Source organism: Thunnus albacares, chromosome 22 (genome assembly GCF_914725855.1).
Source record: "Thunnus albacares chromosome 22, fThuAlb1.1, whole genome shotgun sequence".
In the NCBI taxonomy this organism is placed as follows: Eukaryota; Metazoa; Chordata; class Actinopteri; order Scombriformes; family Scombridae; genus Thunnus; species Thunnus albacares.
Genome location: NC_058127.1, coordinates 19,132,365 through 19,159,977, shown reverse-complemented (window position 1 = coordinate 19,159,977; position 27,613 = coordinate 19,132,365). Strand labels below are relative to the sequence as shown.

Genomic DNA, 27,613 nt, shown 5'->3' with positions numbered 1-27,613 from the left:
ACTCCTCCTCCTGTTAACGGCGGCACATCTCTTTCACTTTAAACTCTGAGCAAAGCTTCATTCTCGCTTGTAGTTTCATGCTGAATATGAAACATCATGGACATATAACAACAAAGAAGATATGACAAAAGAAAAAGCTGTCAAGAAACAGCTGCTGGTGAAGTTCAGTGCATTCTTATGGATCCATTTTGTTGTTTTATCTTTTATTTTTCTTATTTCCAGAGATGACTAGCCAAATATGTACATTTTCAGCACAGATACAATGGAGATTAATAGCAGGAGATGTTTAAAATTACCAATAGTAAACACTGAGTTTTAGATATTAGTCTCAGAAAGAGCAACAACCTCAATAATTTGGACAAATTTCAACAATCAGGACATAAAGAAATCCATCATAGAAGAGGCAGAGCTGCTGATTCCTGCATCGACAGTAAACTCAGTCGACCAGAATGCAATGCAGTCACAGCTCGTATCTTTGCAAATCTGTCATCAGTAGTGTTTGAAAGATACTGGCCTTTAAAATGACTTTTTAACATGGAAAGGATAGCATGGAGAGCTCTCTTTAGTGGTGGTTGTTGAAAGGCATTGTTGTATGTGGCAAGATTTCTAGTTGGCACCAGATCTACGATAGATGCAGCCCAGTATCCTGGAAATAATGTTTAAATTTGATGATTCTGCATCTCACAAATTAGCAACCAATGCCAACATTTAGAGCCAGCGCAGAGCATTAAGGGTGTGGTGGATGTGTGTGTGTAGCGCATCTGACTTTTATGCTGGAGACCAGAGTTTTAATGTACACAGACCTGCATTTACTGTATCGGTAACCACAATCTTTCCCTATGACCTTAACCATACTGTAGTTGCCATGCACAGATATCATAGAAAATTTATCGTAGATATTTATGGCATTACTCATTGCGTAATTTCATTTCAATTTCTCATTGGGTTAAAATCTCAACTCATGCATTTACATGTAATGCTTTAACACTATTTGTTAGCAGGCTTACTTATTATTTGTGAAAATCACCCAAATTAGAAATGCATAGACATCACCCGCACGGATTGCCATTCACCTGGAGCAATCTTCAAACCCTGCACAAGCACGGATCCACCTTGCTGAAATGTCACTGATCCACACATTGACTTTCCGTCCAGTGACTTTCAGGGCTGCTGTTCTGTAGTCGACACTGACCTCCGAACCTCGAAGAGTTTCCCTAAAGGGGATTAGTGTCACAGCATAATAACTGTGCTACTGATATTTCCTGCACACAGTTTATGCACCGAAGTGAGACACACCGAAGTTGCAGTAAAGAATATCTGAAGGATTTTTGCAGTAAACGAATTGTTAAGTGATACAAGAATAAACCGTAGACACGGATTCTTCAGGTGAGATGACCACACTATCGTAGTAAACAATAAACTTACCTATAAAAGAGCAGCAGGGATGGTCAAGGCAGCCAATGAACCCACAGATGACAGATGAAGGGTACAGGCTTCCTATAATCCCCTTTACATGTTTGGCTACAGGCCTGCAGCATATGTGCATCCACACATACAAACACATGCATGAACCCCTTCTGGACACTGTGTTCTTAGACCAGTTGTGGACTTCAAAGTGGCTACACTCTGTGTGCAGTTTATTTCTATATCAATGGATGTAGTTGTTTAAAACATGTGATCTATGAGTGAGTTCTTCCTTCAAGGTCTGTCTCATAAAAACACAGCACTCCTATCAGTTTTGTAAGCCTGAACCTTGTCTTTCTGTATTCTTAATGTTACTACAAACTATTTAGTATGAAATACTGCCTTTATCATTATTTTACAGTTGTAACTGTCTAAATTTTCCTGTTAGAAATATAGGCTTTAATTTAAGTACTGCTGAAATTTTTAGACTGGGCCCCAAATGAGATGATGATTATTAAATCATAACCGAGGCACCAGGGCTCAATAAACTTGGTGTTTCTCTGGGACCCATGCAAATTAAAATATTTAATATCTGCTGTCACACAGTAGGAAGCCACCAGATGGGTATCAAAAATGTTTTTAGACACGGTGGAAGCTTCTCCTCCCTGTATCTCTCCACTTTAATTTTCACATTAAATAGTGAAATAATTGAGGATGGTGTCCAGTAAAGATAATGGTGGAAGTAATGTTTCTGGAAACTGGTCCAGTAGAGTTAACTGGCTGTCATCTCTGTACAGTTTACATTTGTACAAAATGAGAAATAGTATCTGTCTAATGTGAATATTTGCTGTTTTCCTTGGTCCTCTAAGATATCAAACTGAATAGTTTGGGGTTTTGGATTGTTGGTCGAATAAAATTAAAAAAAATGTGCTTGGAGAAAGCATGATGGGATTAAGGAAAACAGCAAATATTTGCATTTTTCAGTTTTTGGCATTTGTCTCTTTAGTTATTGAGCTAGCTAGCTAGCTGTTCAGCTATTTGTCTGTGTAGCATTAGCAACTTAACCTGCTAATGTGGTTGTTTAGAAAATTATTTCTCTAAAAATGTAACTATAGAAGACAACTAACTGGTTATGTTCTATATTTAACTGGTTTTATTTGTTGCATCTTGATCAAAGTGGATTATTAGCTTGGTCCTTGGCTCTCCTAGTTGTCCTCCTCTGTGTCTTCAGTTACACTGCAGCTCTCAGTCTAACCAGAGCACAGGCTGTTAGCTCAGCGCTCCTCCCCAGCTGCGATGCTCTCCCCTGAGGCTACAGACACCAGTCAGGCTTCCCAGTCACGGGTGTTGTGCTGTCGCTGGCAGGCTAATCAGACTAAGGTCACATTCCTGTCCAAAATCTAGTCAGCAGATAAACAAACTTATGATAAAGATTTATGCCTTCTTCACACATCAAAGACAATTTGCATGAACGTGGTTCAGGATGATTTTTGAGATTATTGAACCAGTTATCTCTGAGGATCTAGCAATCATGCAGCACCAGATTCCTTTGACCTTGAGATAGGCCTGGCCACAAATCCCTCTATAGTTTATTTGTAGATTTCCCAAATTTCCCTTTGCTGTTTTCTCTGTGATTTGTGAAACATAAAATTTGTCTGAATCTTCTTGAAAAATATGTATAAAAATTGTGTGTTTGTTAATACACGTTATATATGCACTCAGCATGCACTGCAATCGGTGTTTGACTTAAAGTATGAGTCATCCAGGTGAAAATATGATCCACACAGTGTGACTGTATTTGTGAAAAAGTGTCCACCTGAGGGATATGAAATACGTCATTACCACAGGTAGAAACATATTTAAAATCCCTTCTGGTCAAAAATGTGTTTTTCTTATTCCTTCAGTTGGATGTTTGACCTTCACTGTGCAGAATGATGTATGTGCAGAGTTTAACACTTCAAGGCTGTTTTCACATTCATCTGCTGAAAGTGAAAAGATTCTCTTCACTCACTGAAAATCTGACTCTAAGGCGTGTACAAATGAGCAGGATTTGTGACATCACCACTAGTTTGGAGCCAATCATGGTCCAATATGCAACTTACACAAGTGTGATGTAGAAACATGAAGCCTCCAGTGCACAAACACTGAGAATAGACTTTACAGTGAAGTAGGAGACATCTTGTGTCCAGCAGTGAAACTTCTGAAATGAAAAATATTTGCATATTCATAGATTCTGAATTTTTCAATAAGGGGGAAGAAGTAGATGTCATTATAAGAATTTATAACAAGGTAATTGAACTTTTTTTTATGTAAAAACAACCATGGACACAAATTATCATTCAAAGCAGAGTATTTTATATGTTTTAAAACATGTCTGCAGGGGATCTTTAAAAATGATGACCAGTAGAAAAACCCATCACATTAGAGGCATCACTGTGTGTAGAAATATCACCATTACTAGATAGAAACATCATCATTGTGAGTAAAAATATTTTCACCGAGGGTAGAAATTGTATCACATAGTGCATAGAAATGTTATTACCAGAAGAAATGTAATCCGGGTAGCAAATGACCACGATAAGGGATGTAGGTTGGGAATAGGTTTGACCTCTGTGGGTTTTACTATTCAATAAGTCAGTTAATCTATTCTGAGCTGAGTGAGGATGAAACCGTACTAAAAACATTGTAGAATTTATTAAGCTCTGAGTGTGTTTTTGTCATTCTGCAAACTTTATATGTATGCAGGGTGATCATAGGACATGTTCTGGTCTATCTTGAAATTTTGGGGAACATTGTTGCAGCCAGCAGCTACCTCAGCAGGAGCTCAGAGAGAAAACACACAAAAACAGACTTTCTGCTCAGCTCGGCCCAGCGGCACATCCTGCCAGCCTGCGCTGCTTAACTGTTTTACAAAGCTCAGATTGCATTTTTGACCATAGTAAACGCTATAGACCTGAGCTGACAGGACAGGAGACCCAATACAAGAAAGGTCATGGCGTGCCTGTTTTATTAACTAAAAAAATCCTACAATGTGCCTCATATTCTAAATTTAAAATTAGGGCATCAGCAAAAATGTATCTGTATTAGTGAGTCACAAGATGATCATACTAAAACTATTCCTGTAAACTGCATGTCACGAGAGGCTCTACTTTTATCGTCCTAGTTAAAAGAGAAACTGAATTTTGTCAGGCCTGCAGTCAGAACGGGAAAACAGCAGCAGATGAAGCCAAAAAATGTAGAATAGTCCAATTTTCTTACAGTCAAATGTGTTGTTGGATTTATTCTCATCAAAAATTGATGATAGTTGTTTATTATTATCTCCCAAACCAATGTGAAAGCAGCAGAGCCGCAGAACAGCAGCACGCCTAATTGCTGTTTTGAAAATGAATCAACACGCTCAGCTCCAGTACGCTTATCTTGGTGCTGAATCCTCGAAACAGCTCAACAAAAAAATAATCAATAGGAAAGCACTCACATCAAGTAATTAATAGATAGACGTTGCGTGCAAACAACATCCAGCATGCAAGCTAGCACCAGCATTTCTAATTGCTATTTTAACCATGCAAAAGGAATATTCATACAACAATATAGCCATGCGTGATGAGCTCTGTCCTTGATGTTTCAATCAGTGGCTTCCAGCAGTTGTGGCTTTACAAAGAACTGCTGAGTGGCTTCAAATAACTCTGTCGGGCCCTAAAGGATGTTGTGTGAGCTTAGTGTTAGTGTTAAATCTCCTGTACCTGCACGAAACACCATCCTGCTGGCTGGCGTTAGCATTTAAGCATCTCTAAAACCCACGAAACACCCTGCAGATAGAAGACAAGCACTACAGACAACGTAAGTGAATCAGGCTCTGTTGCACAGAGGAACAGATGGTGTGCTGATGCAGAGTGGGATAACAGGAGGAAATAAATGTTGTTAGAGATTGTAGGTAAAATGTTATTGTGAATGATCAGTTCATGTGCTTGTAGTCTATTAAAAAGTCAGAAATGATCCTTATTGCAGACCATCAAATGGTGAATCTTTTTTGTAGCCTTGAAACAAGGGTTTCTTTCAGTTTTGCATCTTAACATGTGTCCAGTGTTTGCTATCAGCCCACTGGATGCTGGTTAACAGGTCAAAAGTGTGTTTTTGTAGTTCCTCTGTTTCTATGGACTGCTATGAAATGCGTAATGTTCCCACTGCTGTCTGCTGAAGAACAAAAATACACCGCTGCTAGTGTTTCATAATGCACTCAAAAGTGGGCCATTTTCACTGCTAACAATGAGAGGATTAGAAGGAAAACATGCCATCAGACATATGCGTTATAAAATCTTAAATACCACCTCATAAAACAGAATAGAGTGAGCAAGATTTAAGGAGATGCTGTTTCAGTCTTATGGAGGTGCACAAAGACAGTAAAGTAAGCTTTTAAATGTGAAAACTCATGTTCAAAAAGCCTCTTTTCATTGAATAGGAACATTTTTAAACATTTCCATTCTGTAACACTTTAACTCTCTTACTGTAAACATCTTGTCACACCAACAGATCATTTTATTTCAATACAATCACAGTGATGAATGGATTCGCTTGTGGGGAAGAAGTAAATTCATGTGAATCTTTCACATCAACTCTGGTAACTTATTAGCTGTGTCGCACCAGCCGCTCTTATGCACCCAGCTATGTCGGAGTATAAACTGCTCCAAAAGAAGCATAGTTTGCAGACAGATATGACAGGAGTGGCACAAATATAGCTCTTGAATAAACTCTGTGAAGTTATTGTCATTTTTGTGTAAGCCGGCCTTAATTTTAGACAAAAAAAGGCAGCAAACAAACAAACAAAGCAACAAAAATAATAATAAAACATTAGCTTGAATGAGGAATGCTAACAGTGCTCAGTAACTGTTTTCTGTTACAATAACTCAGTGGTTAAATATAACTGTTGCTGAACAGTGTGGGCACATGTAACAATTATGGAATAATGGTAAATGCTAAAACATAGTCTAACAGTAGCAAAAGTAGAGAGGAAACATAAAGTCAGTAATATTTACAGTATCTAAAGTTTGCTTAGATACTGTTAATACTTTCAGTTAGAAATGTGTGTAATGAGAAAAAAGAAAACTATTGTAGTGTTCTGTATGTAACCCTAACAGACGAATGTTGCAGAAATAGTGATTCATGTAGTGAAAATGACCTCGAGTTACTGTTTCTGACAAAGAGCCCTCCATTAATCAGGCGCATTTCCTTGCTTGGTTATTACATCTTTAGGCCATAATGTGAATACTCTACTGTACTTGTCAGAAATGACAAATATGTAACATGTTAACCTGCATGAGAAGATATGATGTTTGTGTGTGTTTTCATTTTTTAAATTTGTCTAGCATGTGTGTGTATCCACATTATAGTAATGGCCGTATGGCAGGCTTTGTTTTAAATGTGCTGTTTACTGTAAAACAGTCACCTTCTCATACAGATTGTATGTGGGAGATTGGATGACTGTGAGTGTGTGTGTGTGTGTGTGTGTGTGTGTTTGTGTGTGGAAGGGAGAGGCCAGCTGGATGGGCCTGGTATTGGGTTACAGAAGGCATGGAGTAGTTTTTGCTCTATGACTGTCTCAGATCAATTAAAAGGGAAAGAGGGAGAGAAAGTGAGGGAGGGGGGGTAGAAATGGAGTGGATGAGCAAAGAGGAAATGAGTGGACATTAAGTTGACAGGTGGAGGAGGAAGAGTGGGAGGAGGAGCGATGGTGAGATAAGAAAAAAAAAAAAAAAAGCCAGAGGATATTGCAGGGGAGAGGATGTAATGAAACGGCTAGCGATGCAATAAGCACAACCACTGCTGTGTCACGGAAGAAAGAGTTGATTCTTAAAGGAATACGCTGATGCTTGGGCAAATAAGCTCTTTGATTGAATCACCACAAGTTTCACCTTTGTGGGCGTTCACTATTAAATATTCTCTTGTGTCTCGGAGGCAGTAAACAAAGAAAATCAAATACTGGACATGCAGAGGTGACGTGTTGTGAGCCAGTCCAGAATATCTGAGAAAAAGTGTATTTTGTTGGACATAATCACCTTAATCAAGGACTAGGAGATGTGAGAATTTGTTTTTTCATTAATCACATTTCCTTGTCTGTGACGAGCAGCAGCAGCAGGAAAACACTGTGTGATGTAGCCTATATGCTGCAGAGCAAACCGACAAATTATTATTCAACAAGTGAGCGTTACAAAGCCGCTAATCAAATGTCGAGGATGTCTCCAGCTGGGATAACCGTCTCCCATATTTGTTTACGAACTGTCTCCAATTTGTGTTTGCATTTCAGGCTGCAAATATTGCTCTCAGGGGATCATTTTAATATCTAAAGTGCCTGCTAGTCATGCGGTCAAGGAGAATTTGGATTTTTTGGAAAGAAGAGAAGAGGTAACTCAAACAGCTGTGAAAGTCTGGTTTTATTGATGCTCATGGAAATCTATTTATTGATAGTGATTCAGCTGATTATAGGGAGAGTAAACAACAAAAATTACAGCCAACGCATCGTACAGCTATGAACCACAGCCTGTAACACCCAGACAGTCTCTAACCAGTATGCTGTGTGGTGGAAACGTGTATTATTAGAAACATTGGATTATTTAAAGATGGGCTTAGCACGCCTCTTAATCTTTTGCCATGACTTATCCTCCTCTCACAGCCTTTGTCACAGAGAGAATGGGACTTTTCTGTCTATGCATCCATTGAATACAGTGCATAAAGACTTTCTGCCATGTTTTGAAATCTACTGCCATCAAAAACGCAATGCTGTTTTAAAAGGTCTTCAGATACAGTAACTGTCACTTTCATTGTTTTTCATTAATGAGTTTTACTTCACCGATTTATATTTTTTCAGATGGTAGATGTCTTATTGTAATTTGGAATCATAATCATAATAATTACGTCCTGTTTTAAGGTATTTTACACCTGTGTTTTTAACCAAACTTTTGTTAAACTAGAAGTCAGTAAGCACAAACTTCCATCAACACTGAACCTAAAGACAGCTTCTTTTTAGGTGAAATTGATGTTGCAGGAATCTCAAATGTCACTATTTTTGACATAATATCTCTTAAAATCAATGAATTTAGCTTTAACTGAAGGTCCATTTACTAGCTTTTTTTCAGCGCTTTCAACACCATCTCACATTCTTCATTCTTCATAGCAAACTGAAGTTGGTACAGTTCTCCCTGCTGCATACGACCACTTGTTATCATGTGACCGAGGTTCCACACTTACAGTACGTCATGTGATAACAACTTCAACTTGCTGATGAGGGGTGTGAGATGTGGTTGAAAGCTCCAATAGCAGCCAGTAAGTAGACCTTGAAGCAGCCTGAATTGATTTTTTCCTCCTTTGTAGGCAGTGGAACAAGCTGTTCAAACAACACTGACATATTATCACCTTACAGTATAATGTAGATATGACTAACATGTTAGCAATGAGTTACTTATTTACACATCCAGCAGATATGGAGAAACATTAGCACACATTTACAGTTGTTTCTCTGGCATCCTGATGAATGTTACTTCCCTTTTAGGTCTATTGTAGTCTCTGCCAACTCCTAAGAAACATAATTAGGTCTTTAGCTGCTAAATCCTCTTCTATGTTCACTAGCTAGTTACTAACTTTGTCTGTCTGTTGTTTGGTGTTGGCAAGTAGTGTGCGGTGGTTTGTTTGAGCTTTGTCGCTGCTGGAAATGAGGTTGATAAAGCAGTGAGACTGAACCAAATTGGAGGCTGTAAAACCAAAACAACTTGCTGAAAGACACTAACACTGTGTAGAGGTGAAGGGACCTGCAATCAGGTGATAATTCTCTGTGGGGTTGTCACTACAAGCATCCCCTTTCACATTACACATAGTCATTTGATCTATTAATAATATAAAAAGATTGATTAGTGCAGCTTTAACCTTACCTTAACCTTGTTAATTTGCTATAACTGCGATTGTTCCCTAACCTCAACCATACTGTAGTTGCCATTCGCAGATATTGTAGAAAGAAATTATCCGTCTGTCTGTGTTCTGTCTGAAGATAGAGTTAAACATTTTGGCAGCTTGTGCCATTATGATTACATCCTCTTTTTATGCACTCAAAATGTCTCATCTGTGCATCTTTGCCCAACAAATAAAAACAAAAAGTTGTCACTCTCTCAAAACCTAGACGTCAGTCACAAACTTCCATCAATACTGAATGCAAAGACATAATTCCTGTAATTTAAGGTGAAACTTTTTTTGAAAAGTTTTTGAACCTGCAAACATTCAATAGATCATGGGATTTAGTCTCTATTTTCATTATTTTAGTGAGTGGAGTGCAAATTGTATGTATCAAAATGTAATGACTTGTTTCTTGGCCCAAGACCGATCTGTCCACCAAATGTCATAAAAATCTGTTCATATTTTGGCAAGATCTCCTGCTGTCAGACAGACAGGCTGACAGAGAGGCATAAAACACCTCATCCTCGACAGAGAACACAAACATGTCCATTATGTGTCCATTTTTGTCAGCAGGACAGACTTGATTATCAGTAACAGACTGTACATACAACTCTATTCACATGTTGTATGCTAATAATACCCAGCCGGTCTCATTACCCATTCCCAGTACCATCACCAAGTGACGACTTCCAAGTATTTCCTGCTCTAATTTAAAGCAGCGGGATGATTCGTCCTGTTCTTTCTCAGCAGGTAAATTGCTGCTTACTCCTCAGTCTTCTTGAAAATCTGAGGATGGGAGACAGGAGGGGGATGTAGTCAATCACATGTGATAACATCCCCCCTCATTTTCCATTCTAATCACTCTGTTTATGAGAGGGATAATGGATAATGGTGTACATGTTTGTCATGATGTGGACAGAACGTGTGTTATTAGGTGGATTAGATTATTTAGAGATGGACTTACAGCACGTCACTTAAACCCCTTAAGGTGATATTTATACTGCCCTGACTTCTCTCAATTCTCTGCTGTAGTTCCCGTATACTATTTATAACCGTGTTTCTCTTGCTTTCCTTCTTTATCTGCCTCTTTCTCCCCTTTCCCCTCCCTCCCCATCCTCTCTTCCTCTCTGCGTCACTGTGTCTGTGCATTGAGCATGAGTGTGTGTGCTTAATGACAGAGGTGCAGAGGCGGCTCGGATGGTAGCTAAAACAGAAGCTGTCCTCCTTGCTTTCTGTGACTCTCTGTTATACACACACACACACACACACACACACATACTCAGACCCAAACAGAATAACTGTTATTTAAAGACTAGAGCTGTACTCGCTCATTTAACAAAAAGAAAAAGCCTTGGAGAGATAGATGGGTGGAGGAGAGGAAGGAAAAGATGGAGGGAGTGACGAAGGGGAGGGAGGGAGGGAGGGAGGAGAAGGGAGGCACCTAGTGATGGAAAGATGAGAGGACGAGGAAGGGGATGATGTCATCTTTTAACCCCATACCACTCCCCTCTCCTCCCTCCTGTTTCCTCCCGAGATTCTCTCATCTCCTCTCCTCTCCTCTCCTCTCCTCTCCTCTCCTCTCCTCTCCTCTCCTCTCCTCTCCTCTCCATTCCTCTCCTCTCCTCTCCTCTCCTCTCCTCTTCTCTCCTCTTCTCTCTTTCTGTCTCTCTCCAGCAGCTCTATATTTAGATTTGTGCAGCTGTGTGTGTTTGTGTTTTGATGCTGTTGCAGAGTGTTTGGCACTGCTCATTCTTATATGTTGCTGCTCCTTTTACCAAATCCACCCCACTCCTCTCCTCTCCTCTCCTCTCCTCTCTCACCATCTTTTCTACGTCACATGCTGTTTTTTTTTCCTCTCTATGTTTCAGGTTGCTTTTTTCCCCATCTTTTCCTCCTCTACGTATTTAAAGGATCAGTCTGGTGATAATCTATACTCTATATTTGTCTTACAGTCAACAAATCCCATGTGCGGACCTGAACTAACGATCAATTGATCCTGCTCAGAAATGTAGCCAAAAGCCTGATGTAGCTTATTTCTCTGTGTCATAGTTGTCTAAAAACTCTTAAATACACAGTAATGAGCTACACTGTTGAACTGGATGACATGTTCTTTAACTGCTGTGATTATGGGCACTGAATTTTATTTTGAGTTAATTCCACACCCACCCCACTGCTGTAAATACTCACTAGTGCACCAAATGTGTGTTAATCGGCAGCTGAAAATAGTCCCCAACAAACACACTGTTTATTCATGTTTCGGTAACGTTTTGTAAAAACTACAGTGCCCAGTTGTCCTAGAAAATTAAAGTAAATGAAACTATGTATTTGTGAAGTGTTTTTATCTTCACTAGGAGTGGTTGGTCTTTGGGCTGAGTGCCACAGACAGGGAAGGGAAGTTGGAAAGTAATGAGAGATATTTGTTTCTCATGGGATTTTGTTGATAATAAGAAAATATAGCACACTGCCAGCCTTATTCTTTACACCTAAATGTAGGGCTTTTATTCAGATATACAGATTGTTGTAGAAGTCATTCTTTTTATGGTGTTGTTGGTACACAACTGCATATAAATGCAATATTCTGGCATTTTTAAATTCTCTGTCTGTAGAGGATAAAGTTCAGACAGTAGAATCATTTGGACTGTTTTAGGAGATACTATTGAAAAACTGGGATGATTCATCAGTTTACATCACATTGATACACTGCTCCAGGAGAGAAAAATATGGGTGAAGGGAACTTATCCAAACAGGGATAGAAGGAATTTTTATTGCAACACACACAAGGAGTTGCTTGTTTTGTGATACAAGCTTCTCAGTGTAATATCTACTAGACTAAAGGATTTTTTTTTTATCTTCCTCTTAGCCAGGGCTGGGGAACTATTGTTAACGTGGGCCTGTAAAGCCCAAAGAGTCTTTGTATGTGCAAGACTTGACATGCAGGACGGACATCTGTTAATGGCTAACACATTTATGTCTTTTAATTTATGTCAATTAATGAGTGACAAAACTGCAGAGCAAATTGCTTAACTGAAGATCTTTCTGATGTAATTCAATCTCATATATCATGATTTCCACTGTAACACTTACTATGAAATCAAGTTTTAGTTCAAGTCCTCAGTTACAGGTAACATGAAAATCCATTGTTTATTTAAACATAGTGTTGAGAGCAGCTTTAAAAAAGAAAATGTAGAGCTGTAAATTATTCAGGTAATAACTGAAGAGAAACAAAAGACAAAAAATGAATATTTAATTATTCTTTGTGGATATGCATTTTGATTCTTTATCTGCACAACCATATGAAGAACTATAGAAATTCAAAGAAGAATACAAAACTCCAAGCACTGTGCATCAGCACTGATAGCTTAACATAATAAATGAAATAATAGCATTTATAAATCAGGCGTGTATATACCTGCCTTTCTTATTTATTCTTTATTTTGAATTTAGTTGCATTTATGATTGTGGTAACTTCAATTTTTGTGTGCCATGTGGAGGAGGCCTCCCTTCAAAAAGATTATAAACCTCAACCTTTTAGACCTTTTGATTTTTTTTTTGTCTGTATTTTAAACTCGAAAATCATGGAGGGCAAAGCCCCCATTTACAATGACGTCGAGCAAGAAAGAAGACAGTCAATTAACACAAACATATAAATACAACTAATAAATAAAGTAACAACAAAATCAGTTAAAACAGGTACAAACAGAGTTGTAGTGTGTTTCAGGTTGATGGTGCAAAGATGTCAAAAGCAGTTCTTTCAAGCTGTGTATGAACACGAGGAACATTGAGTGTAAGTCATTTGTCCTAGTGTAATGTGGTCCATTGGACCAAACTATCATGGAAGTAATATAAGAAGGCAGCTTGTAAATAAGGGCCTTGTAAATAAACAAATACATATACAAATCCTGCCTCTCAGAGAGAGAGGACCACCCAACCTATAGTACAGGATGCAGTGATGAGTGTTATAAACATCATGAGTGATGAACCTGAGTGCAGAATGGTAGACAGCATCAAGGGGCTTTAAAGTCACAACTGAAGCATGCCTGTACAAGATGTTGCCATAGTCTAAAACTGATTGCCTTAGTTTACTCACCAAATTTGATCATTAGAGTAAAGATGAATATTATATCCAGTTACAGCAGAAACAATATCTTTTACATAAAGAGCAAACAGAACAGGACCAAGGACGGAGCCTTGTGGGACACCTTTTGCAACCTGAACAAATTCAGATTTAACAGATCCTATTAATTCACACTGCTGACTCACATAGGCAGCCTTCCAAACCGTGGGAACTGTACCAGATAAGACAGAAAGGTTAAAAATATATGTTATGTACTGTAGCTTACTACAATTGGGGCCGCAAGCTTCTAAGAAGTAAGGATCAAGTTTATTCTCGCCAACTGAATATTTCAAATCCAATACTAATAAGGTAGTGGCCATGTCATCGGAAGAGAAGAGCTGTAGCGTAAAACGAGGCATTGGCATCGTCTGAGAGTCAGGAGAAGTAGTGGGCAGAGGGGGTCCTGTAAAAGTTTCTTGAAAGAGGTTGCCAGCAGCTAAAAACTTTTTATTAAAAGCAACACAAATCTCTTTATAATCTGATATTGAGGATCCATCAGCTGAAGTGAGAGGAGGAAATGAGAGTGAAGACTTACGGTTCAGAGAATTCACTGCCTTCCAAAATTTTGATGGATTTGAATATGAATTTGGAATTAAAAGCAAATAATAATTAGCTTTAGCCTTCCTTATTGCGACGGTGCATTTATTTCTAAGGTGTCTGAAAGTAAGCCAGTGACCAGGCTCGCCAGTAAGCCTGGCAAGAGCTCAGGCTTTATTTCTCCCTTTCGGCAAGGATGAGATTTCAGCAGAGAACCAGGGATTTGACCTGTTCTGCACCCTATGTTTTTTAAAGGGTGCAAGCTGATCAACTACAGAGTTAAAAGACTTACAAAAGCGGTCAAGAGCTAAGTCAACATCAGGGATTTTAAAAGTATCATGATTGTCACTTTCACAGAGATCAGACAGAAAGGCTTTCTCAACAAATGTTTAAAATTCCTACTAATCACCATGCAAGGGCATTATTTTTCTATATTTGTATTTCTAATACAAGCTATCAGACAATGATCACTAAAACCAAGCTCAATACTCCCGATTTAGTGATTTTGTCATTTCTATTAGTTAAAATTAAGTCAATTAAAGTCGATTTGGAGAAGTCATTTAAGTTTGGCCCGGTAGGATCAGTAATTAGCTGTGAGAGATTAAAGTTTTTTACAGACTTCTTTTAGATAATCAGAGTCAGAGCTCATCCAGTTTAAATTAAAATCCCCTAAAATGAATTTATATAAGGAGCTAAAAGATCAGCTAGCTCATCAATAGCTGAGGAGGAGGCAGAAGGGGGTCTGTACACTGCAACCACAGTAATTGAAGTATTACGTGCAATATTTGCTTTCAGAGCCAAAAACTCAAAACATTTATCAACTATGACTGCAGATAAAAGATGCTCTTGCGTAAATGGCCATACCAGATATGAAATATAATGAAATTTGATTTCACTACAAGCATTTAGAGTTGTACTTTTGAATCTATAATCACAGACAGGCACGTTAGTGATTCAAAACACTAATTTGGATTGTCAGAAACATGAAACTAGCTCACTCAAAAAGGACTCACTTGCTGTGATTAAGATCTCAGTTAATATTCTAATCAATGCACTGATGTGATATTAAAAGCTGCTTTGAATAAATGAGTCTTGAGTGACCCGCGATGACCTAATAATATCGCAGCCACAAGTAAAAAAATTAAATTCTCTTTTGCTCAATATATAATAAGTATGAATAGTTTTATTTCTCCACTGCCTGTTCGTACCTTCAGACATTTTCCTTGCACACTTATCCATTTTTTGGACACATTTCTACCTGCATGCGACACAATAACAGACAGTAAGGTAACACCAGTGGCCAGTTTAGCAAACATAACCCAAAAAACAGTTTGTGCCTGTTTACCGACCCCATGTCAGTGATTCTATTCATTTTCTCTGCCTCAAAACATGTATTGTGGTTCCGTCTGTGCCTGTCAACTCCCTGTACTTTCATCTCAGCTCCCTCATTCGCTCTCTCCCACACTTGCTCTCACATGACCCACCAAGTCTCTTCATTTCCTTCGTCCTTCCCTCTCTTTTTCTCACCTCCCATCTCACTCTCTTGTGTCCCAAACACACATACGTGATTTTTCTATTCCCTTCATCTTTTCACCTCGCTCTGTTCTTTTTTTTTCTCAGTCCCAGCACGGCACATCTTCATACAATTACTCTCCATTAAAAATGGATTAGATTTCACCTTCACAGTCTGTCTACAGAGGGAGAGCAGGAGGGGAGGGAGGGAGGAAGGGAGGAATCAGGAGAGAAGGACAAAGAGATAGGAGGGATAGGAGGAGGCGGATTAAGATGGGGCCGAGCAAAGAAGGGGGAAATAAAATAGAGAAGTGGAGAAAGAAAGGAAAGGATGATACTCTAAAAAGATGGAGGGTGGTAGTTGCAAATAGCATTTATCTCGACCCAACCAAAAGACACAAATACAATTTGTGGTTGCCTTTCAGATTTAGACTCACTCTCAGAAGAAGAAACAGTTCACCCTCTTAAATTTTTAACACTTGATTTTCATCACAAATAGTTAGAAAATCATGCGAACATGGCTGTCACACGTTTGTCCAGTCACTGAGAAATGGCTGCAATTCAAGAACAAATTGACTACTCAGCACAGCTCAATGAACAGGCTCATAGAGGTGAACAGTAGATGTAAAGTGGTCAAAATAAGGCACTGTGCTGGCTGCCAGGAAGGTTACAGAAAAGTCACTGAAAAATGTATGCAGTGCACGCCATTGCTTTTACTCAGGGAAAAGATCACAAACAGTTTACCAGTTGTTAAACCGAAAATCAGGATCATAATCTTGGATTTAAGTTACTCTTGTGGATGTTCTCATATTACAAAGATATCTTAAAGAAAATACAGACAGTTTAACAGTATGGATTGTAAAGTTGGTCATAATTGAGGGAATAAGAAGCCACATGGTCTCACAAGAATATATGTCTAGTTTCTCGACACCTCAAGCAAAGGGCAGCCCTCGTCTATTGTTGTGCAGCTCTGTGCCAAAGAGAGCAGATGGTCCTGGTGTGCCCACAAGAGGTGAGGGGGTCTGGGGGCTGGAAGAGCTCCAGTCAGCCCCTTTACCCCTCCTGTGTCTCCCACCTAGGGGTTAAGAAGGGTTAAACCTAATCCGCTCCCACTGTGTGTGTGTGTGTGTGTCTGTGAGTACTGGATCATCCTCTGTCCAACTGCACAGTCAGTCTAGACTGCTTCCCAGCCATTGTGCAGTATCCTCTTGGTAACATGTATTGTTTTTCACGGACAGAGGGAGATTATTTGCACGAGCCTGTAAGCACATTGAGTTACCAGTTTATCAGGTTGACCTCTGTCTTGATAGCAGAGTGTTTCTTTGTTGTGAAAATGAAAAACCTCTGTCCAGGTATTTTGTGTGCAGAAGCCCTACTAAAGCTGCAAATACTTCTTCTGTATGCTAATAGTGTTGAATCCCGTCTCTATCTAAATTAGGGAAATAGAAAGGAATTGGTCCCAGTGCTACCAATGGCAAAGCCAAACAATTGTCATCGGGGTGGCCAGACTAATGCTGCATTCATGCTATGTCAGAAGGATGGGATGGATCGCAAAGATTCCCATTTTCAATGTTGTTTGATAACTGAGTTGGCTATGAGGCTTTAAAATACTGTGCATTGATTACATTATATAAACAAAATTTGGGTTTAATTACATCAGATGATGGACTTTGGCTAATGTGACGCACTTTCAGATAAATCCCAATTTCCCAGTTGTAACTACAACTTGGTGACATGAACTCTGTTTACAAGTTGGAAACTCATAATTACGGTAACTCTGATAGGACCAGTATTCACTTTGTGGTGTCACAGAAATTGGTGCCTCGTTCAGGTTTTGGGTCACAATTTATGCTGTTTTGGGTCACTCACTCACTCATTGCTTGAAAGTGTGCTATTAGGAATCATAAATAATGTCAGTTTTTTATACAGTAATCCCTCAATACTAGATAAAACAATTTCTGATACTGATAATGAATAAACTGAAGTTAGAGGATATTTGCTTATAGCTAAATGTATGTATATTATCAAAAATAAGCCCCTAATAGTGTTGTGGGTAGAAATAGTGACAAATTTCCCTAATTGAAAGAAAAACATGAAGGAGAACTGTGAATTACAGACCACACTAAAATACACTATTTTGCACATGTGTCAAAGCATTGTGCACCCATCTAAACTTGTCAAAAGTGCAAAATGGTTCAGCACAAGGAAAAGAAAAAGAAATTGGTGCCACATTCTGGTCTACCTAGGTCCAGCTGGATATAGTGGTTATACAGTTAAAAATCCAGTAATGAGGTCCTTTAGGGTCTGCCATTATATCTCACCTTCTCTTCATTTTCTTGGTAATCATGGGAAATTGGACATATATCATGTAATAAATATATGAATACAGTCTGAAATATCTGCAACATGAACAAAAAGTCTCTTGGTTCAACACAAATCCGTCACAGACCTTTATGTATAACATTTGTTTTTATATTTCCAGCGTATTTTTTATGTCATTTGTTTCAATGTAGATCAGCATATTAGTGTTCAAACCAAACCTCACATACATCTCACTTGCTTATATAGCAATCTAAAGTCTGGATATTTCACTGCTGTATTTAGCTACTGAGTCATCAATCATCTGCTTACTCAGAAAAAGAACCGAGCATTCCCATTTGGCTGCTGTCACAGCTTCTGACTCTATCTTGGTGTTTGTTCCATTTTTTTTTTTTAATTTGAGTTACATTTTTGCATGATGCTTTACAGGCCGAGCTGCTAAGTTTCACACCCCCGCAGGCATGTGGAATCAATTTAAAACTCATTGTACTTGTTCAGTAATCCGTGGAAATTAGATGCTTTCTCTATATCTATGAGAAGTGGAGATTTTGGAGGTGCAAGGTTTTAATCTGTCGGCCAGTAGGAGATTGTTTCGTTGTGACGAACAGAGCTGGAGAACGAATCTGACAGGTAATAGGACTGAGATACAAATGTGTTTGTAGAGTAATAGTCTGCTCTTTTTCCCTCATTACCTTTGAGAGAAGACCTAGCCTTTAGAATACATCTCTGTATACTCCAGCTTGCTTCCTCACACTCCCACTTTCATAAATGGCCCAAACGATTCACTATCAAACAAAGTGCCTTTCGGGAACGCCATCCATTTTAGCTGAGCAGCATCGCCCTCTTTTTGTCCTTTAACCTGCTCGTCTAACATGTCAATTTTTCTCTTTCTTCCTACCTCTCAATCATCCAGACGCCCCGGTGGCAGAGTTACATGACCTGTTCTGTAAGAAGCTGCAGCAGTGCTGTGTGCTGTTTGATTTCCTGGACTGCGTGGCTGACCTGAAGGGGAAGGAGATCAAACGTGCGGCACTCAATGAGCTGGTGGAGAGCGTGGCCACTAGCAGAGGAGTCCTCATAGAGCCTCTCTACCCAGAGGCTATTAAGATGGTATGAGGGGAGAGGGAGGAGGGAGGTTTGGGGGTTGAAATTATGGACTAGTGGATGGATAGAGGACGGTTTTGAAATGAAAGACAGATGAGTAAATGCTAAGTATCCAAATGCCAAAAAATTGTAACACAGACAGTGACAAACAACTTTATGGTGGATGAGCAAAGGGTTCAATAATTGAATGGATGGAGGGACAAGAAATATAGAAAGCCAGAAAAAAACGTTTCCACAAGTGAATCAATCCTCATCAAATGCAACACCTGGAAGCTCTGCCCACGGCAAGAAAATAGGAGGAGAGAGGGATGAGAGGATGATGGTACAGAGGTGGCAGACAGTGTGATATCCAGCCGAGGAGCTCTGGTGAAGTCACCAGAGGCTATAAACAAAGGTGGTGAGAGAGGAGAGGAGAAAGGAAGAGAGGGAGAGATAGATAAGGGGAAGGAGGGAGAGATAGAATGGTTGTAAAGGGTGCTAAGAAGCAATGGGCTGCACAGATGGCGAGAGAGAGAGGGATGGAAAAGAAAGCTAGGAGTGTGGTGGAGAGTGTGGCCACCAAAACAGCACTAGAGGTCCCAGAGGATATAAAGAGGAGGAGAGGAAGGAGAGATTTAGGGTGTCTAGTACATGGGAAAGGAAGGCCAACAGAGGATATATGCTATGGAATCACTATATGCAGAGGATATGAAAACCCTGATAAGACAGAGGGGACAAAGGAAAAGGGGAGGAATGCTTTAATATGTGGCCACTAGTTTAAAAAAGCTTAAATTCTTAGATGATCAATACTAGAAGAAGCCCACAGGACTGTAAATGCACCACAGAGCGAATGTAATGTAGGAGAAAGAGGCTGGAAAAGAAAGTTAGAAGGTCCTGGACTATGATGCCAGAGAGCAAACTGAAAACATTTAAAATGAGCATTTCCCAACATGTTTTGTAAAGTTTGGGTCATTTTAGTCTAATTTAAGTTACTTCACAATTGGAAATCATGGAAATTGGCTCCTAATGTTAGAACAAGATGTCCACAGTCATGCTAGCAGCTCTGTGAGGCTGTACTAAGGCAAACAATATATATAAAATGTATGCTATAGATAGAATAATGAAAAGAAAGGTGGAGAAAAGGAGGAGGAAGGAGGGTGACATTAGGCGAGAAGGAAATGAGAGGAAGTGGATGGAGAGATGACAGGTCAGGTGACGTTAAGAGTCACAGCTTTGATGTGTCTTAACCTTATAGGATTTAAATGTCAAGAGAACCATATATGAGGAAGACTGGCTGAATGATTAGGACCTTTTTATATCCCAGTGAGGTTTAAATGGTCACATGAAACGAGCACATAGCCTCCCGCAGTTACACGTTTCACTAAAACAAGCGGCGGTGTAGAGAAGGGAAGGACGGAGGAAAAAATGCTGCTGAATTGGGGCGCTGGGATTTACCACGTTTGCTTTTTGCAATATAGTTCATGCACAAGTGGGCAATGTAAATGCATTTGTTGAATAAATCATGACATAGCGAGCAGTCAGGTTGCATGACTTATAGGCTGTTCTTCTCATAACAGCATCAAATATGGCCGACATTAGCTGATGTGAAAGAAACAATTCATGAAGATCAAGATTTTTTTTTTACCATCAGCTGCCGACTGGCATAATAGCACAATACTGCCACCCACCTAAAACAGCTGTATTTTATTTGCTTGACTCCGGTTAGTGGAAACCCTCTTAATGCTTAGGTTTTCTTTTAATATGGGACACAATTTATATTGTTTTATAACACCAAATATTCATCCTGCATCTATCTTGAGAGCTAAATTGTTGTTTAGTGACACAAATCTCTTCAGATGATTGGTTAAACTAATGCTGTGGTATATAATTATGCTGATAATCGGCATGATGACGTCTAAGAATTAGTCAAAAAATGTGTTTTAATGTTCTGACTCTGACCTGCTTTTCCCTCATCGCCCCTTATCCCCTTCTTGTATCCATCCCCCCCTTCACCCCTCATCCATTTTCATCTTTTCCACTTCCTTTTTTCTGTCCCTCCTCCTCCTCCTCCTCATTTATGGTTTTCCAGATCTCGGTAAATATCTTCCGGACTCTCCCACCCAGCGAGAATCCAGAGTTTGACCCCGAGGAAGACGAGCCGACACTTGAGGCCTCCTGGCCGCATCTGCAGGTATTCTTGTTGTGATAAAATTACGATGAGATTCTGTGGATTTACATGAGTTTATGCATTTCCCCTGCAGAGGTAAAGGGAGAAAACAACAGTTGCTCTTATGTGAAAGGATATGTTCAGCAAAATGTGTTGGCCTTTTTTTTTTTTTTACCAAAAATCACTGCTGTAATGAATTTACTTTGTTATTAAAGTGCAACACAATGCAGTGTCAGCGAGTGCCATGACAAATGGGTCCTTCTATATATTATATACTATATTTAGGAGGGTGGACGTTGTCATAATGCACACAACTCCCACCAGGTGTTGCTTTTAATGCAGCGTTCAGCATTTATCTCCACACAAATACGCCATACCTGAGCCTTAGATCAGTTAAAACTGCACTTTAAGGGAAAATATACCTGCTTTATCAGCCTGAATCACAAAATGGAGCTTGTCCGATCTCCTAAACAGACTTGATGTGATGTTTGTCTAGATGACATTTAGCTGTAGCGTACAGTCACTTCTCCGTCTTTAGCAAGAGAAGATTCAAGACATAAGTCCAAGCTGTCATGAAACAGCAATGTTAGATCCTTTCCTCTGTCTCTCTCTGTCGTTATCATTTGGTACAAAGCATCACCGTCTAAATGTGGTGCAGTTTTCTCACCTTTCATTTGAAGCAACCATCATGTTGCCTAAATGACGCCTGACTTCCTACCATCTGTCCCTCTGTTAGCTGGTGTACGAGTTCTTTCTGCGTTTCCTGGAGAGCCCAGACTTCCAGCCCTCCATGGCCAAACGCTACGTCGACCAGAAGTTTGTCCTGCAGGTAATCCTCTCTCCTTTCCCTCCTCAAAAATTGCAGTTTGTCAAATTCAAATCTCAGAGATGTTTCTAAAATACTCACAAATGGAAAGGTATAAATAAATGAAGAAGCTAGTATTACCCCCGCTGAAGTGCTCTCAATTTTTTTTGTATCTAGGTTGGGGGCACCTATAAAGATTGACTCCACAGTTGTTGTCGTACAACTTTTATGTTTCATATCCTACTTTATTTTAGAATTTATGAGGACATAAAATGGTTGATGTAATATTAATGTTTCTGTGTGTGTGGTTCAAATGTATTTCTATGACCATGAAATACCACAGACCATATTATTAGAGGTCACTTTGCTAGTCTTTACCTCCTGGAGGAGCTGTTTTAGGGTTAGGTCTATAGTTAAGGTTAAAAATAGTTAACATTAGTGTAGGGTTAGAAATTGGTTGCAAAAGTGAGAAGATTAGAGTGTGAATGCAGTCCTCATAGGTGCAGAATTACAAACATACTGTATTTGTGTTTACAATTATATCATGTGTGTGCATGTTTAGCTCCTGGAGCTGTTTGACAGTGAGGACCCCAGGGAGAGGGAGTACCTAAAGACCATCCTGCACCGTGTCTATGGAAAACTACTGGGCCTCCGAGCCTACATCCGCAAACAGATCAACAACATCTTCCTCAGGTACAGGCAGCAATCCACCAATCCAATGCTCGGGGTTTAAAGACGATATTTATAGCATTTCAACATCAATAAATCAAACATTACCCAACAAAGAAAAAGCATCAGCAAGGAGCAGAGCTGCCTTTGTGACCTCCGTAATGCAGTTTTTTCAAATAATGATGATTTTACAGCATTAAACAGGAAGATTCTTACTTTAAACATGATATTTGAATTCATGTTTATTGTCATGAAGGACTATCATTGGCTGCTGAGATTAAAGCTGCATTCACACCATGTCATTAGAACAGGTAAAGCTCGATAGCCTTGTAGTCACAACAGAAATTAACTATTTTCATTGTTTTATATATTTTTAGGGAGCCTTGAACAAGTAAAACCAGATACAAACAAACAGCATCCATCTCCTTTATACTGAGCTGAATCAATATAGTGTTAATATTAGATTTTTCTTAAATTTGGAAGCTAGTGTTGATGGCTTTGTAACCATGACACTGTGAAGGCTGATAGTTTTCCTACTGGGCTGCTTATGATTATTTTGTGTATGATTTGGCTTGAATGTGGCGCAAGAAAGAACGAGGAGGATAGCAGGGAATGAGTAGCTTATTGTCACAAGAGTTTCACAAGCTGAGTACCAGCGTTTAAGGGACCTTAAATCAATTGTCTTGCTCAGATACATATCCTGCCATACACAGGCTACACACAAACATGACTGTGCACATTTGCAGTCATGTCACTCACTGTATTAGCCATGTATCTCTATCCCGCATCTATCGTAAGAGCTAAATCATTATGTTGAGACACAAATGATTGGTGAAAGAGCTCTTACTAACAAGATTGCTGTGATATACAGTCGTGTTTCTTCTTTTCCCGTCACCAAGCGTGGCTGAATTGTTGTCTTTTATCCTGTTTGCAATATAATTCAAACACAGGAGAGCTGCATCAAGCTTTGTTTCTATCTCAGTTAATTGGTTTCAGTATCATTTTTTTGTGCCTTTTGACAGTTAAAAGATAAAGTATAAGCATACCATATCTCCTTAACTGCATGTGTACTTCCCTCTATTTCTCTTGTTTCTCTCTCACATAATAACCTCACAGAGGTCACAGAGGTGTATTCTAGACAGGGTACATCAAAGATACGGATCAGTTCCATGGGAATTTTACTATTTGAATGACTGTAGTCCTTTTTTACTTGCTTCTACTTTTGCTGATCTGGAGACAGTTGCTTCATCTACTAATGTATAATTGTAAGTCATGTGTGTTTTTTGTGTGTGTTGTTTCTTTAGGTTCATATATGAAACTGAGCACTTCAACGGAGTCGCAGAGCTGCTGGAAATCCTTGGCAGGTTTGTACGCACAAGCACACAAACACACACCTTAGAGCATACTTTGCTGCTTTGGTGAAGTGTTAAGGTCTGGAGAATGCATTAGGAAGAAAACTGAATAACAAACACACACACACAGCTGGACAGCTGGTAACCCAGCAAATTAAGCAACTAAGAAGAATGTCGATAAAGCATAACAACCGCTGCAACTGCTCAACACAAAAACAGTATGCATACAGTTTTCATTTTTCAAATTATAATCGCTCCCTGTCTTATCAGGTTAAGACAACTGCGGGTGAAAAACCCAACGGAGCAAGAAATGAAGCATGAGAAAGGGAGGGAAATGAGTAAAGGTAGGAGGTGGCAGGAAGGAGAGATAGAAACAAGAAGGGGGTTAAAGACATAGATGAGAAATGACTCAGTTTTATGTAGTATGTTGCTTTGTCTCTGAGGCCTGTAACAGAAGTATGAGGATGAAAGACATGAAGGGCGGACAAGGAACGAAACCAAACTCATAAACATGTCTTTGCTCTTTGCCGATGCTCGCACACAAATCCATGGGAACAAAGATGGAAAGATGACAGATGGAAAGACGACAGTGATAAGGAGAGAGAGAGAGAGAGAGAGAAAATGGAGGGTGAACACAAACAATATGAGTGATATTCTCTAGCTTGTGTTCCTCCCTCCTTGCAAATTAATCAACATTTTGGGAAATGTGACTTTTTGCGTTCATACTCAAGTCTATTACACCCCTGAAACTGTCTTATTGACAGTTTATTTATGACTTGATTGTTAAGCATGAATGGCTAACTAGCTAGACTGGGCTATGAGTTTAGATTGTTACTCAGCGACTGCAAAGAAAAAACTGTTAGTTGTCTTCTCATAATTTGATTTAACATTTTTAGAATCAAATTGCTGATGTGACTCTTAATAACCAGCTATCTGCTGTTGGCTCTTCTGAGTAATGAGCCATAATAATCTGAGCTCAAATCACAGATCAGCTCTCCTCTAATAATTACACAGACATGTTTCTGTGCACTTATTGTTATACATAACGGAATTGAAAGAGGCTGGCTGGACTTAAGAGACTTCAGAGAGACTGGAGTTTGCCTGAGCTTGGATTATTACTCAGCATTAAACTAACGAGCAAGTGCTAACAGTGTTAGCTTGCTCCTATAGCAACCACAGAGAATGACTGTCATTTTGTTCATCTCAGAGTTGTGTGTCTTTCTCTAAAGAACATTTTCACCAGCTAGCTTTTGCTGTTAGCACTATGATGCTGAGTAATAATCCTAGCTACATGTTAAACTAGCTCTAGGTAGCCTTGTTAAACTACATAAAAGGAGAGATTAGTTACTGTCTGTGTACTTATTTGCGTTCTTCTCAAAAAGGAAGGAAATAAATGTATCTCCCAACAATAATGACACTTTATCAATCCGGACTCAAGGTTGAGACTGAGAATATAGCTGTGACATTAGCTCATGATACTGACAAACTTCTGTTGCTTTTGATACACAAACAAAAGTGTTGATAGTGTTGAAAGAAGACATCAACAATTTAAAGGAGAAAGACAAACCAAACAGAAGATGATGGAAGAAGACACAGCAGAAAGTAAATAAATCAGTATTGGAGCCAATACATTTTTCATTTTTCTCAAGGGCATTCTGGTGGCTAGAGTCTAGCTTGTGCGCAATGTCTTTGTCTTTCAATATCTGACACTAATGAGGCAGACGTGCCTGTAAATAATCTGTATTGATGTTAAACATAGAAGAAAAGGAAGAAAATTGAAACGAGGCTCAGATTCAAAGAGATTTAGAGAGACTTGAGTAGTTTGTCTGAATGCTGGTAAGTGCCAGAATATTTCAGCAAAAGTGTTATGATTGATTTAATTGTTCCCGACATAAAGGTCTGAGAGGAGAAACTGATTCTCTCCTTCTCACCTGTCACCTCCATCTTCCTTTAGTGATCAAAACATGAAATTAAAAAGTAATGGCGGCTTTTACCCTGATTCTCCCAATTAGTACATTTTATGGAGACGATTTTTTTGCTTCTAATATTTCAGAGCGTCATTTCGATTTAGGTTCGAATCCAAGGCGAGAAAAGAGGGAGGAAGGGAGGGATGAGAGAGAGAGAGGGATACATGGAGATGGATGGAAGATGAGTGAGTGAACAGTGAGTCAGGCGTGGAGGAAGGAGGAGGGAGAGCGGGAGAGGAGAGAGAGAGGTTTGTATTCATGTTGGTGGTAACAGTGGTATTTATAGCTCCTCCCACACAGCGAGAGAGGGAGAGAGAGATGGGTGAGGGAGGATGCATTGTAGAGAAAGAGAGAGAGGAAGAAGAGAGATATTCAGAAAAAAGGGTGAGAAGGAGGCAGAAAGAGAGATTAGAGGAACGTCAGGAGGGAGATATTAGCAAAGAAATGTTCTATTAAGCAGACAAAGATGCTATTAGAAAATCAAGGCAGACAGACAGACGGATGAGCAGTTTGTGCAAAATGACATCTCAGAGAGATGCTAAATCAGTTTTAGGCTCTCCAAGTTTAGTTCCCACTCTTCCTCTACTCATATTTTGCCCTCCATAGGCAAAGTACAGTATTTCAGTCAGCGTGGTAGTGAACTGAGTAGACCACCAGTCACTTGGAAATGGAAACAGTGCAAAAATAGTAATAAACTCATGTATCACCATTAGTCAAAAAGAACAAAGTGAGTCAAAGAGTCAAACAGTTAAGCATCAGATTTTTGAAAAAATAAAAACTCATCATTCTTCAAAATAACAATATAGCAAAATAGCAATATAACAAGACTTAACGTCGCTCTGACGGTATCTCCAGAACCTTCAAATACTCTTCTAACAATCCTCTAACATCATGAAAACATATTCTGTTTGTTGCACAATAGTTGAGTATGAAAACTGGATGTTCTTGTAGAAGACAGGATCTTTGCCTAAAAAAGACCTTCATCTTCAAAATTGTTGCCTCATTAAACTTTTGGAAGTTTGCAATATTCAGTATGTGTACTAGCTCTCTCGAATTTGATAATACTACTGTAAGAGCTGATCTGGATCGTCTGAAGCATCTAATCAGCATATACAAGTATTTGACATATTCCCCTAAATCTGTGGTTCCCAACCTGGTGAACCCTCCAACAGATAGCAAAAGAAATCTGAGGGGTCATAAGGTAATTAATGGGATAGAAAAGAGGAAAAAACATTGTTTGGCTAAACAAATTTAGATTGATTTTTTTGTGACATATTATCTCCTCTCCTCTCCTCTCCTCTCCTCTCCTCTCCTCTCCTCTCCTCTCCTCTCCTCTCCTCTCCTCTCCTCTCCTCTCCTCCAGCATCATAAATGGCTTCGCTCTGCCTCTGAAAGCTGAACATAAGCAGTTCCTGGTCCGAGTTCTCATCCCGCTACACACAGCAAAGTCCCTTTCCATCTTCCACGCACAGGTCAGTGACATTGTACATTTTTCATTTTTGTTTAAGAATGGCTCCCACTGCTACTCGTTTCTGTTGATGTTTGTTAGCATTAGCTCAGATCAGCTTGGACCATTTTCCCCGTTGGAGCAGTGACACTCATGTTTGACATGATGTGACATCACAACGCCGCTCCAAGTGTTTATATAGATTTTTTAACGCCAACACTGAGGCTATACGCTGATACTTTGTCCCAATGTTGTGGATATCATTTCCATCCATTTTCAAGCAAAAGAGCTCTCTAAATTTC

At 39.3% G+C, this 27,613-nt stretch overlaps 1 protein-coding gene across 1 annotated transcript in view; it reads left to right on the top strand.

The window, feature by feature from the left end:
- The window catches only part of ppp2r5b (protein phosphatase 2, regulatory subunit B', beta), a 44,312-nt gene that overhangs the window by 4,498 nt on the left and 12,201 nt on the right, over positions 1–27,613 (top strand). The window contains exons 2-7 of the mRNA XM_044341853.1: positions 18,735–18,931; positions 20,994–21,095; positions 21,808–21,900; positions 22,439–22,569; positions 23,850–23,909; positions 27,228–27,336. Coding sequence (XP_044197788.1) covers positions 18,735–18,931; positions 20,994–21,095; positions 21,808–21,900; positions 22,439–22,569; positions 23,850–23,909; positions 27,228–27,336 — 692 coding nt within the window. The remainder of the gene's footprint in view (positions 1–18,734; positions 18,932–20,993; positions 21,096–21,807; positions 21,901–22,438; positions 22,570–23,849; positions 23,910–27,227; positions 27,337–27,613) is intronic.